Raw genomic sequence first — 12,579 nt, 5'->3', positions numbered from 1 at the left:
CACAATTCAAACCTTTATTTTTCACTTGGCTGCATGACATTTAATAAATTGAGCACATTTCAAGAATTATGTAGTAAAAGCTATATGAAAAAGGTGCTTTCTCAGCTGAGGTTCAAGTGCTATCAGTAAGTCCCCCCAGCTGCTGTGGTTGGGATACAACACCATTCTGTTGCCTTGTCCTTGATATGAGGGTGAAATGGGTATTTGATTTCTGACATACCCTCATTTCTAGTTCTCAAATACCTTTCTGATTCTGACATACCAATCAGCAAACAGGGGACGTCCTAAAGACATTAGAAAATGTTTTCCTTTGGTCCCTTGTAGGGTTTTGGCACCATTTTGTCACATGTACGCTCTGAGAAGGTTAAAACATGACGTTTACCTCGCTACCATAAGGAGACATTCAGTTCTGTAGGCCTCAAATGGTGTGCAGCTCCAAGCCAAAATACATTCAGTCAGAGTGCCATTGTGATAAAGTATTTTAATTATCTGACTTAACACCAATTTTAATGGCTTTTTTTGTGTGAAACGCTTTGAAGAATATAGCCTATGAATCGGGCGGGCGACGGACAAAGGAATTTACTATCAGTCTCAAGATGAGCCATATTCAGAGCTACCACTGTGGATGAAGGATTACTATACCAGTCCAAATGAAGGCTTGTCATCAGAAATAATTGCATATTTACATGACAAACAGCTGAACAGATGCTACCTGGCTCTTTTCAAAGTTTAGTGTGAATGACACTTCACTATAGGCGAATCAAGGGGGAGCTCCTAGACGGCATACATATTAGGAAGTATAACAACTGACCCACTCCTGATAGCTCATCCATCCTCTCCCAAAACTTTATCGATAAACTTTGTATCTGACAATAACAAACTTCTGTACAGTTGAGGTTCAATGCATTACCAAACCAGGTTTGAGTTACAGTTTTGGCTTATCATAGTTGGCAAAGAATGTAATACGGAAGTAAAAGCTTAATTGGTGTGTATTACAGTAAACAAACATTACCAAGTGCATTATCAAGCGCAAACACACATTACAGATGCTATCCCAGACAGCCAGCATAGTTAAACACTGATATTATCATGCTCTATGGAAGCGTGGTGATGTGGTTTGTATGAGCTGAAATTAGGCAGTGCTTTAGAAGGTATAAAGTTCTTATATACAAAAGCTGAATGGAAACTCACAGATTCAGAGCATTTTTCAAGTTAGTTCGTTAAAATCATCTTAACATCCATTTCAATATAAAATACTGTATCAACCATAATCACCTGGAATATGCCAGGCATGGAAATTCATGCAATAAGAACATTTGTATCCTAGAGTTGTTTGAGACACACGCACGCAAGCACACACACACACACACACACACACACACACACACACACACACACACACACACACACACACACACACACACACACACACACACACACACACACACACACACACACACAGTTAAGTACAACCATGTTGATGTGATGTTTGATAAGAAGAACAAGCATTCTCGTGGCCTTAGGCAGGACAAAGGGTCCATTGTGGCTTCTATCTCTCTCCTTCTAAAAAAAACACATAATTTGGTCAGACTGTGTCCATTTTGTGTCTTCTTGAGGGGGTTCATTTTGGCTCTGGATAGATCCATCCCTTGGGTCAGATAACTAATAAGGTGTGCATTAGAAGTCATGACGCAGCTCTCTGTTGCATCAGTCTGTTTCTTTAGGGGGTTCACTCTGGCTCTGGTTACGTCCAATACCGTCCGTCAGTTTCCCAATATGGGCTTTCATTTGGGCTCTGCTTGTGTCCAGTTTCTCAGTTTCTTAAAATGGGTTTCCTCACCAGGGGCTGAAAAGAGGAGGATTCTGCTGAGGTATGACTCTCCAATCCCATTTCCATCCCTCCTCTACTCACTCTGTCTTTTCTTACCCTGTTCTCTCCATCTCCTCTTATCTAGTCAGCCACCTTCACTCTCAGAAACACAGCACATCTTCACCGTTTTCACAATATCATGCCGACCCAAACCAAACTGTGCCAAACTGTGGAAATGATCTTCCAGCAACTATGATGGATGCGTAACCAGGCCAGCTCAGCACAGCTTGCTTTGGCTCGGCTCGGTTCGGCTCAGTAGTATGAAAAGCCTTCTCATTTGGTACCCTTAGTTAACATTCCATGCAACCGGTGGCCATTTTGAATTATGGTACAGACAGGGTTACAGTATTAGTCCAAATTTAACTAACAGAAACCAAACAAACAGGTATCAGTTGGGTCCTGTAGACCTACTAGTAAGTAAACAATGAGTGCTGTGGAAGAGAGAGTTGGGCCCAGAGATTTGTGTGTATGTTTCTGTGTGCACACATGTGTTTCTGGGTTTGAGAGTACACGTGTGTGTGTGTGTGTGTGTGTGTGTGCGCGTGCGTGTGCGCACGCGCGTGCACATGAGTGTCCGTGTGTTTGAGTAATAGAATCTGACTTTGTCTGGCCACATGGACTGACAGCTGTTAAAATGCGTGTGTAGCAGTCTCTGGCAAGGATACAGAATGCAGCTCATGCATTTTTACAAAGGGGACTAGACGAGTCATGGCAGACTTAGTGACATTTTTACAATCTACATCACACCTACTGGAACAACATCTCAAAAGCATCTGCAGTGCCAATGTTGATGTTTTGGATAAGGTGTGTGTTTGTGTGACTGAAGGAAAGTAGAGTAAAGCTCTTCCACTAAGACTTGAGAGCGCTAGACCTCTAGTACGCTCAACCGAAAGGATACCGTTAGTTTACAGTATACTAAAATGAACTAATAGTATATAGTATAGACTCATTATGTATGTAGTATACCGTATGTTAGTATGGGTATTCAAACACAGCTTAAGACTTGAGAGTGCTAGAGGGTGTGTGTGTCTGTGTCTCTCTTGTGTGTAGGCGCACACGTGTGTCTCTGTGTGTGGTGTGTACACATGCGCTTGTGTGTTAGTAGGGTTGTAGTGCGTCTTACCATGATAGTGGTGACCACGACAGTTCTGTTCTCCATGATTTCGTTGGGATTGAGGGCTTCATTCTGGATCAGAACCAGCTTGTCTGAATCCGTCCAGTAACCCATCTGGAGACAATGAGAGGACAGTGAGTGAAACGGCCAGGGTGTGTGTGTGTGTGCGTGCGTGTGTGCGTGGTATGATTTCTTCGTTGTTTGAATGCGTTTGTCATGATTACCCACCGTAGAGTATGTGTCGTTTCCAGTATTTTTGTATCAATTATGTGGTGTTAAGATCTATGAGACTATCTGAGATATTCTGTGTATACAAGCAAAGGAGAAGAGTCACACAAATTGTATGTTTGGTTGTGCCATGTATAAAAATGCACAATGTTTCGTTTTTTATTATACAGTATATGAATCTGAGTCATATCATAGGTGAGTCAAGCTAAGGAAGTGAAAATGTCTGCCAAATAAATGGTTATATAGTGTTTTATACATGGTATATAATAAACCTAGACTAGGTTTTATTTCATCCTGGTGGTGTCTGCCATTGAGCAGGATGAAGGGAGGGGAGAGAGGAAGGGATGGCATGTATGCATAGGTGTATTTGACCCTAAGCATGCAGAGCCAGCCTGTGGGTAGGCCCAACCACCCCTCCAATTCATCCCCCTCTCCCTCCTCCATCACTCTCTACTGCTCCACCTCTCTCTATTCACGTACCGTAGTTGGCTGGAGTCCTGCACGTACACACACACACACACAGCACTGAAAATAATATACAGGACACGGCAAAATACACACACACACATTCTCAAAACCTGAGTATACTGCTCACGCTACTGTTCATCACTAATACACAATACCCAGGTTCTACAGACACACAGACAATAATAAGATGATGAACAGATAAAAAGATGTTCACTCTCTTCTGGCATTTTAAACCATGGAAATTGAAAATGAAATGAAACAAAGTTATTTGTTATTCAAATTATTATGGTATGGTGGTATTATGGTGTAGTTATTATGGTGATAGCTAGAAAGCATGGGCAGTGATGTAAACATATGGTAAATAGACATTTAAACATATAGTTATTATGTTTTCAAATGACGGGGTTAGGTGGACCAGTAGTCATCTTACTCGTCTGGGTCCGTTGTTCTTCAGCTCAAACACATCCATGGTGTAGTTGACCCTGCGTCCATAGTGGTCAAACTGGACATTACCTGTTAATCCCTGCAGCCAGACCTGTACACAGGACAAAACACTATCAGTGTTTGCAGGTATACCTTCATTCTGGCTTTGAGGTGCAGTGCTAGATACCTGTTTGAGGGTGCGCTCCATGTCAATGCCCTGACTCCAGGGGGCGGCGGGGTTAGCCAGACAGTCCCCAGCGTTGCCCCGGCGAGAGATGTCAACCTTCTGCCTACGCAGGTTCCTGAAGGCCTCTGCCATCACCATCACGCCGTCGTACGTCAGAGCCGACGTGTACTGGGGGAACAGGAGAGAATCATCAGGTGTGTGTGGTAGGGGGATGAAAAGAGGGAAAGGTTTCTGCGTGTGTACACCGGGGATAAAACACATGATTTGCGGCAAGGAAGATTGTTGCAATGTGACAAACTCGGCTTGTAAAGCCAAACAGATAACAATAACCTATGCTATAAAGCACAAGTTATTTTTCCACATTCTGTTGTGTTTCAAAGTGGAATTAAAAATGTATTTAATTGAGAGAGAAAAAATGGTCAACGATCTATACAAAATATTTTAACTGTGTGTCTTTCTGGGTAAGTCTCTAAGAGCTTTCCACTCCGGGATTGTGCAACATTTGCCTACCATTCTTTTCAAAATTAATAAAAGCTCTGTCAAATTGGTTGTTGATCATTGACTCTGGAGCATTCGCTGTCTTCTTAGTAAGCAACTCCAGTGTAGATTTGGCTATGTGTTGTAGGTTATTGTCCTGCTGAAAGGTGAATTCATCTCCTAGTGTTTGGTGGACAGCAGACTAATCCAGGTGTTCCTGAAGGATTTTGCCTGTGTTTATCACTATTCCGTTTATTTAAAAAAACAAATCCTTAGTCCTTTCCGATGACAAGCATACCCATAACATGATGCAGCCACCACCATGCTTGAAAATATGAAGAGTGGTACTCAGTGATGTGTTGTGTTCGATTTGAACTTATTTCGGCTTGCCATAACAAAGGGGTTGAATACTTATCGACTCAAGCCATTTCAGCTTTTCATTTTTTATTCATTTGTAACTTCCAAAAACATAATTCCACTTTGACATTATGGGGTATTGTGTGTAGGCCAGTGACACAAATGTTTTATTTAATCTACTTTCAATTTGGTCTGTAACACAACAAAATGTGGAAAAAGTCAAAGGGTGTGAATTCTTTTTGAAGGCATTGTAACTTTGCCTCTGGCCTAGGGGAATCCTACTCATTAACGCAGCTCTCCCTCATCCCTCCCTCGCTCATTACAGATCTCTGTGGGGGGCGCAGTGTGTGTGTGTGTGTGTGTGTGTGTGTGTGGAGGGTGGGAGGCACAGGGTGCGTGCATCTTCTGTGTGTATATGTCTGTGGACCATCAACCCCCTGTCGGGGCAGACATGCTTCCTATATCAATGTGGGGCAAGGGGGGGCGATAAACAGTTGGATAACCCCGGCTGATGCCAGCACCCTGGGCACGAAGGTTAGCACCAACTGGCACAGGCATGCCATCAATAAGAGTCTGGGCACTTGAAGAGATAAGAGGGACAATCCTGCCAAGGAGTTATGAGGGTGTTGTGGCTGTTTGGTTGACCTGCATCTAGACTGTGACCAGGACATAGTGGTGCTCCACTTAATACAGCAATGATGAATGGTGCTAGTGTACAGCAGAGACTGAGAGGCTGTTTGGTCGGGAGAACATTGAAATGGTGATAAGGGATCAAAAACACACTCTTACACACACACCTCCAACTCAATCATCAAGTTTGCAGACGACACTACAGTGGTAGGCTTGAATGCCAACAACGACGAGACGGCCTACAGGGAGGAGGTGAGGGCCCTCGGAGTGTGGTGTCAGGAAAATAACCTCACACTCAACATCAACAAAACAAAGGTGATGATTGTGGACTTCAGGAAACAGCAGAGGGAGCACCCCCCTGTCCACATCGACGGGACAGTAGTAGAGAAGGTGGAAAGTTAAGTTCCTCGGCGTACACATCACGGACAAACTGAAATGGTCCAATGGTTTTTCTCTCTCTTCTCCCAGTCTCTCATCCTCTCTCCATCCATTCCCTCTCACTTCTACCTCCTACCACTCTCCCTCCCTCCATCACTCCCTGCATCCTTCTCCCCTCTATCCCATGCAGCGCAGCTCAGCTCATGACGCGGGTGGAGGGTGACTACTGGTCACCGAGACCCTTAAAGGGAGAGTTATTTATTTAACTTTTAGCTTATTTTCAACTTCTTTGTTGTTGTTTTATCCAAACTGTTTTTAAGTTCCTTTGCTGGATATTTAGCAACAACCAGAATCTCATGGCATTTTTGGAGCTTGAAGCCATGCTGGTGAAAATGAATTTATCCAGTTAGCAGTACATTTAAAAGCATGGGGAAAGCAACCGGGCTCCTCTCTGATTTAGGCAGAGCTATTTCCCAAGGCTTTTTTGATCCGTTTCCCCTGAGATCGCTACACTCTGGATGTTGTTAAGTAACCAGCAAACAAGCTTAAGAAATGGTTTGGATGAAATGACGACACCCTCGGTATGTCAAAAATGAGCTAGAATTCAAAAAAGTGAACTGTCCCTTTAACCCACTGTAGTCCACCCAAGCCCACCATAGCTGAGCCAAGCCAAGCCTGATAGAGTGCAGTCAAGTGCAGTCAAGTGCAGCAGGCCAGCTAAAGTTAGCTAAAGCACCAGTGCCCATGGCCATGGCCCCCTAGCAAGAGTGGAGCTCCCTCGGGCATTGGGCTCTACTATTCCAACACTGAGAAAGTCCACAGGTGTGAGACAGAGAGAGGATTGAGATACATTCCCATTGCTTGGCACTGGAGGAGATGGCTGCCATTTTACGGTCTCCTAAACAATTGTGCTATTGTATGTGTTATTTCGCATTATTTGTAACTTATTTTGTACTTAAATGTTTCTGCCGAAAAGAGCTTCTAGATATCAGGACAGCGATTACTCACCTTGTACTGGATAAAGATTTCTTCTTTAACGATTCGGATGCAAAGGATTTACTTCAGACAACCGACAAGGCCCAAATCCCTGTGATTCGCATGAGAAAGAGATATCGGGGATGTAGGTCGGGGTGCCTTGTAAAGATCAGACGACGTGTAGGTAATCTGCCTTGACCATCAGTCCTATTAGCCAACGTACAATCATTGGATAACAAAATAGATGAGCTACGATCACTAATATCCTACCAACGGGACATTCAAAACTGAAATATCTTATGTTTCACAGAGTCGTGGCTGAACGACGACATGAAGTTCCTTGGTGTCCACATCAACAGCAAACTATCATGGTCCAAACACAGCAAGACAGTCGTGAAGAGGGCACGACAAAGCCTATTGCCCCTCAGGAGATTGAAAAGATTTGGCATGGGTCCTCAGAGCCTCAAAAAGTTCTACAGCTGCACCATCGAGAGCATTCTAACCAGTTGTATCACTGCCTGTTATGGCAACTGCTCGGCCTCTGACCGCAAGGCACTACATAGGGTAGTGAGAACGGCCCAGTACATCACTGGGGCCAATGTTCCTGCCATCCAGGACCTCTATACCAGGCGATGTCAGAGGAAGGTCCAAAAAATTGTCAAAGACTGCAGCCACCCTAGTCATAGACTGTTCTCTCTGCTACCGCACAGCAAGTGGTACCAAGTTTAGGACCAAAATAATGCTGTTCATTGACTACAGCTCAGCATTCAACACCATAGTACCCTCCAAGCTCATCATTAAGCCTGAGGCCCTGGGTCTCAACCTCGCCCTGTGCAATTGGGTGCTGGAATTCCTGACGGGCCACCCCCAGGTGGTGAAGGTAGGAAACAGCATCTCCACTGCGCTGATCCTCAACACTGGGGCCCCACAATGGTGCGTGCTCAGCCCCCTCCTTTACTCTCTGTTCACCCATGACTGCGTGGTCATGCATGCCTCCAACTTGATTATCAAGTTTGCAGACGACACAACAGTAGTGGGCTTGATCACCAACAATGACGAGACCACCTACAGGGAGAAGGTGAGGGCACCCGTAGTGTGGTGTCAGAAAAACAACTTCTCACTCAAAGTCAACAAAAGGAGATGATCGTGGATTTCAGGAAACAGCAGAGAGAGCACCCCCCTTATCCACATCGACAGGACAGTAGTGGAGAAGGTGGAAGGTTTTAAGTTCCTTGGAGTGCACATCACGGACAAACTGAAATGGTCCACCCACACAGACAGTGTGGTGAAATAGCGCCTCTTCAACCTCAGGAGGCTGAAGAAATTTGGCTTGTCAACCAAAACCCTCACAAACTTTTACAGATGCACAATTGAGAGCATCCTGTTGGGCTGCATCACCGTCTGGTACGTCAACTGCACCGCCCACAACTGCAGGGCTCTCCAGAGGGTGGTGCTGTCTGCACAACGCATCACCGGGGGCAAACTACCTGCCCTCCAGCACACCTACAGCACCCGATTTCACAGGAAGGCCAACAAGATCATCAAAGACAACAACTACCCGAGCCACTGCCTGTTCACCCCGCTATCATCCAGAAGGCGAGGTCAGTACAGATGCATCAATGCTGGGACCGAGAGACTGAAAAATAGCTTCTATCTCAAGGCCATCAGACTGTTACACAGCCATCAATAAGACAGAGAGGCTGCTCCCGACATACAGACTTGAAATCATTGGCCACTAACAAATGGATCACTAGTCACTTTATTAATGCCACTTTAATAATGATGTTAACATATCTTGCATTACTCATCCCATATGTATATACTGTATTTTATAGCATCTATTGCATCTTGCCTATGCCGCTCGGTCATCGCTCATCCATATATTTATATGTACATATTCTTAATCCATCCCTTAGATTTGTGTGTATAAGGTAGCTGTTGTGGAATTGTAAGATTACTTGTTGATATTGCTGCACTGTTGGAACTAGAAGCACCAGAATTTTGCTGCATGGTGATATTGCTGCACTGCATGTTGAAATGCTTAGTTACAAGCCCTTAACCAACAATGCAGTTTTAAGAAAAATAATCAAATCTGCTAACCATTTGAATGTGACCAATAAAATTTTATTCGATTTTTATTTTATTGCTGCTCTTTAATTATTTGTTATTTTTATTTTCTATTGTCTATTTTTTACTTAACACTTATTTTTCTTAAAACTGCATTGTTGGTTAAGGGCTTGTAAGTAAGCATTTCTACACCTGTTATATTCAGCGCATGTGACAAATACAATTTGACTTGCACCTGGCCCTTGACAGTGCAGATAAGACTGCACAAAAGTTAGCAGGTATGGCAAGGTATTTTAAGTGTGTGTGCATGTATGTGTGTGAACGTCTCCATGCCCTAGCTAACCCTGCACCTCTGCAGTTGGTCTTGTAGAATCCTAAAGCCACATAAAGTGAGCCCAGACGGACAGGCATGGCATTGAAAAAGGTCTCCGGTCTGATCCTGATTGACTCAGCTCTGTCAAATCCTCCATGGGTGCTATCCTCCAAACCGTAGAGGAGAGATACACCAGAGAACCCCCAGGCATAGTGTACCATGGGAGGGAGCTGTCCCTCTTCAGGGGATGGGGGAGAAGGCAGGACATTAGTGAAGATGAAAGAGGACTTATTAACTCCCAGGTAGGGTGTTACCTTCGGGGGGCTGTCGGAGCCTGGGTACTCCCTCTGGTCCAGCTTGTTCCAGCGCTGCATCAGCTTGATGACCATGGGGTTGCTGAAGTCCACCAGCTGAAAGCCCGACACGTTGGCCCCTCCGTGCATGAAGCGCTCTAGGTTGATGTCCTTAAACCCCTGGGAGAGAGAGTTGGGGGAAGGGAGGCGAGATGGAGCGTTTGGTACGGATGGAGGTAGAGGGCAGAGAAGAAGAGAGAGAGGGAGAGAATTACATTTATAGATAGAGGTAAGGAGAGTGATGGAGGTAGGCAAAAGGTAAATAGAAAAAGGGATAGAAATAAAGCGAGATATGGGGAGAGAGAGAGAAGAAGAAGGGGAAGAGAAAGACGGAGTGGGAGAGAGGCAAAGAGAGCGAGAAAGGGAGAGAAACAGAGACAGGACCCTGTACAGTACGGGATACCACAACATAAAAGGAAACCAAACACTTTTCACCCTAGCCTTTTCTAAGATCACCGGCTGAGTCTGAATTCTGTCGACGCCCTGCTTCTATAGCAGAGAGTCTGGTAAGACGGATTGTGCCAACAGTAATCTCTCTCAGCCCAGTGCTCTGATGCCTCCACACACACACACACACACACACACACACACACACACACACACACACACACACACACACACACACACACACACACACACACTGAGCTGTCCTGCTCTGGACATCATTAATACACTGTCACTGTGGAAATGGGCTGCATACTAATTACATAGATGAGAAGAGAGGGGGGGGAGAGAGAGAAAGAGAGACAGAGAGAAGAAGGAGACATGCCAGGATTTTTTCCCCTCACCAAGTTAGCCATGATGTAATGGTAGCCTTTGACATGTTTTCCGACGCTGACAATCTGCGAGAGAAGGGGAGGAGAAACGTTAAGTCAACCCGACTGGAAAGGGACAAACGTTCGACAGATTTTAAGTGAACCTGACTGAATTAGCATTAGCATGCTTAATTGGCTGTCAGTTGAATGACACCCCAGTGTGTGCGGCTTGTCACCGCGTGAACATTGTCTTTCATGGGGAGAAATCAGACGTGCCGACTGTCTAAACAAATGAGTAGGCATCCGGATGAGTGCCACACAAGGAAAAAGACAGACAGACACTTTGAGGCGAGGCAAGACATGACAATGTTCCCGGCATGGAGAGAGAGATAGAGAGAGAATGTTCATTGAATCATTGTCATCATCGAACACAAGCAGATTTCAAATAGTTAAACAGACTTTGAACTCAAGACAGCTACCGCTTACGTCGCCTCGTAGTATGACTCTGCTTATAGATGATTTGTGAGGTACAGTATCTACGAACTGATTATTAAGACTTTATGAATGCTTGGTAAAGCATCCATTGTTGTGTCTTTAATGTTTTAGCCCAATGTGTTTGAATGTTCCGCTTACAAATACAATCTGTTTCCACTAGCATAGCTCCATTCTCTTAAAATGCGAGCTACATTTTTCTGGACATCTCTAAATAACCAGGTAACAAAATGAGAAAACGGTTTGGAGGAAACAATAACACCTGAGGGAAGTTAAAAATAAGAAACACATTTTTTTTTTAAATTACCCTTTAAAAAGGGACCCATGCAGAGGTTAAAAAAAGAAGATTTGAGCTGCTAATTTAGATGTTGTGTGTACTGAGGCCTACAGAGATATGACGGGTACTGTTGGTTGTGTTTCCAGAGATCAAACACACACACACACACACACTGAGTTGTTAACACAGTGACATGCCGGAGCGGAAATTTACTGAATAATTGAAATGTGAGATAGAGATACTGGTTGCCTGGGGGCGGCGGAGGAGTACACTATGAAACAGAGAAGGGGGTTATCCGGTTAATTCAACTCTGACTACATACAGTACAGGCAACAGAGTGGTGCATAGCTGCAGGAAGTAGTTTGTGGGTATGGGTGCTGCGATTCTTTTATCGACATGGGGGGGGCACTGCTGGAAAGAAAAAAAATTGCCCGCACTACAGTTGGCTATATTGATCCACGACTACAAGACTATTAAAGCTCCAGTGCACAACCTATGTGAAAAAGTATTTTGTTAATTTAAAAAATATACACTACCATTCAAAAGTTTGGGATCACTTAGAAATGTCCTTGTTTTTGAAAGAAAGACACTTTTTTTGTCCATTAAAATAACATCAAATTGATCAGAAATACAGTGTAGACATTGTTAATGTTGTAAATGACGGCATATTTTTTTAATGGAATATTTACATAGGCGTACAGAGGCCCATTATCAGCAACCATCACTCCTGTGTTCCATTGGCATGTTGTGTTAACTAATCCAAGTTTATCATTTTAAAAGGCTAATTGATCATTAGAAAACACTTTTGCAATGATGTTAGCACAGCTGAAAATTGTCGTCCTGATTAAAGAAGCAATAAAACTGTCCTTCTTTAGACTAGTTGATTATCTGGAGCATCAGCATTTGTGGGATCGATTACAGGCTCAAAATAGCCAGAAACAAAGGACTTTCTTCTGAAACTCATCAGTCTATTCTTGTTCTGAGAAATGAAGGCAATTCTACGTGAGAAATTGCCAAGAAACTGAAGATCTAGTACAACGCTGTGTACTACTCCCTTCACAGAACAGCGCAAACTGCCTCTAACCAGATTAGGAACCGGAGTGGGAGGCCCCGGTGCACAACTGAGCAAGAGGACAAGTACATTAGAGTGTCTACTTTGAGAAACAGACGCCTCACAAGTCATCAACTGGCAGCTTCATTAAATAGTACCCACAA

The 12,579-nt window shown here is 44.0% G+C and overlaps 1 protein-coding gene across 1 annotated transcript in view; it reads right to left on the bottom strand.

Annotated features, from left to right (window-relative positions):
- LOC115105337 (glutamate receptor 4) overlaps positions 1 to 12,579 on the bottom strand; it is a 172,391-nt gene that overhangs the window by 56,610 nt on the left and 103,202 nt on the right. Inside the window, 5 exon segments of the mRNA XM_029627267.2 lie at positions 2,994 to 3,098; positions 4,111 to 4,215; positions 4,291 to 4,458; positions 9,802 to 9,960; positions 10,629 to 10,682. Of these exon segments, the coding sequence (XP_029483127.2) occupies positions 2,994 to 3,098; positions 4,111 to 4,215; positions 4,291 to 4,458; positions 9,802 to 9,960; positions 10,629 to 10,682 (591 nt within the window).

Source organism: Oncorhynchus nerka, linkage group LG22, assembly GCF_034236695.1.
Source record: "Oncorhynchus nerka isolate Pitt River linkage group LG22, Oner_Uvic_2.0, whole genome shotgun sequence".
Classification (NCBI taxonomy): Eukaryota; Metazoa; Chordata; class Actinopteri; order Salmoniformes; family Salmonidae; genus Oncorhynchus; species Oncorhynchus nerka.
Note: the sequence above shows the minus strand (reverse complement) of the source record. Positions and strands in the feature narration are given on the sequence as shown.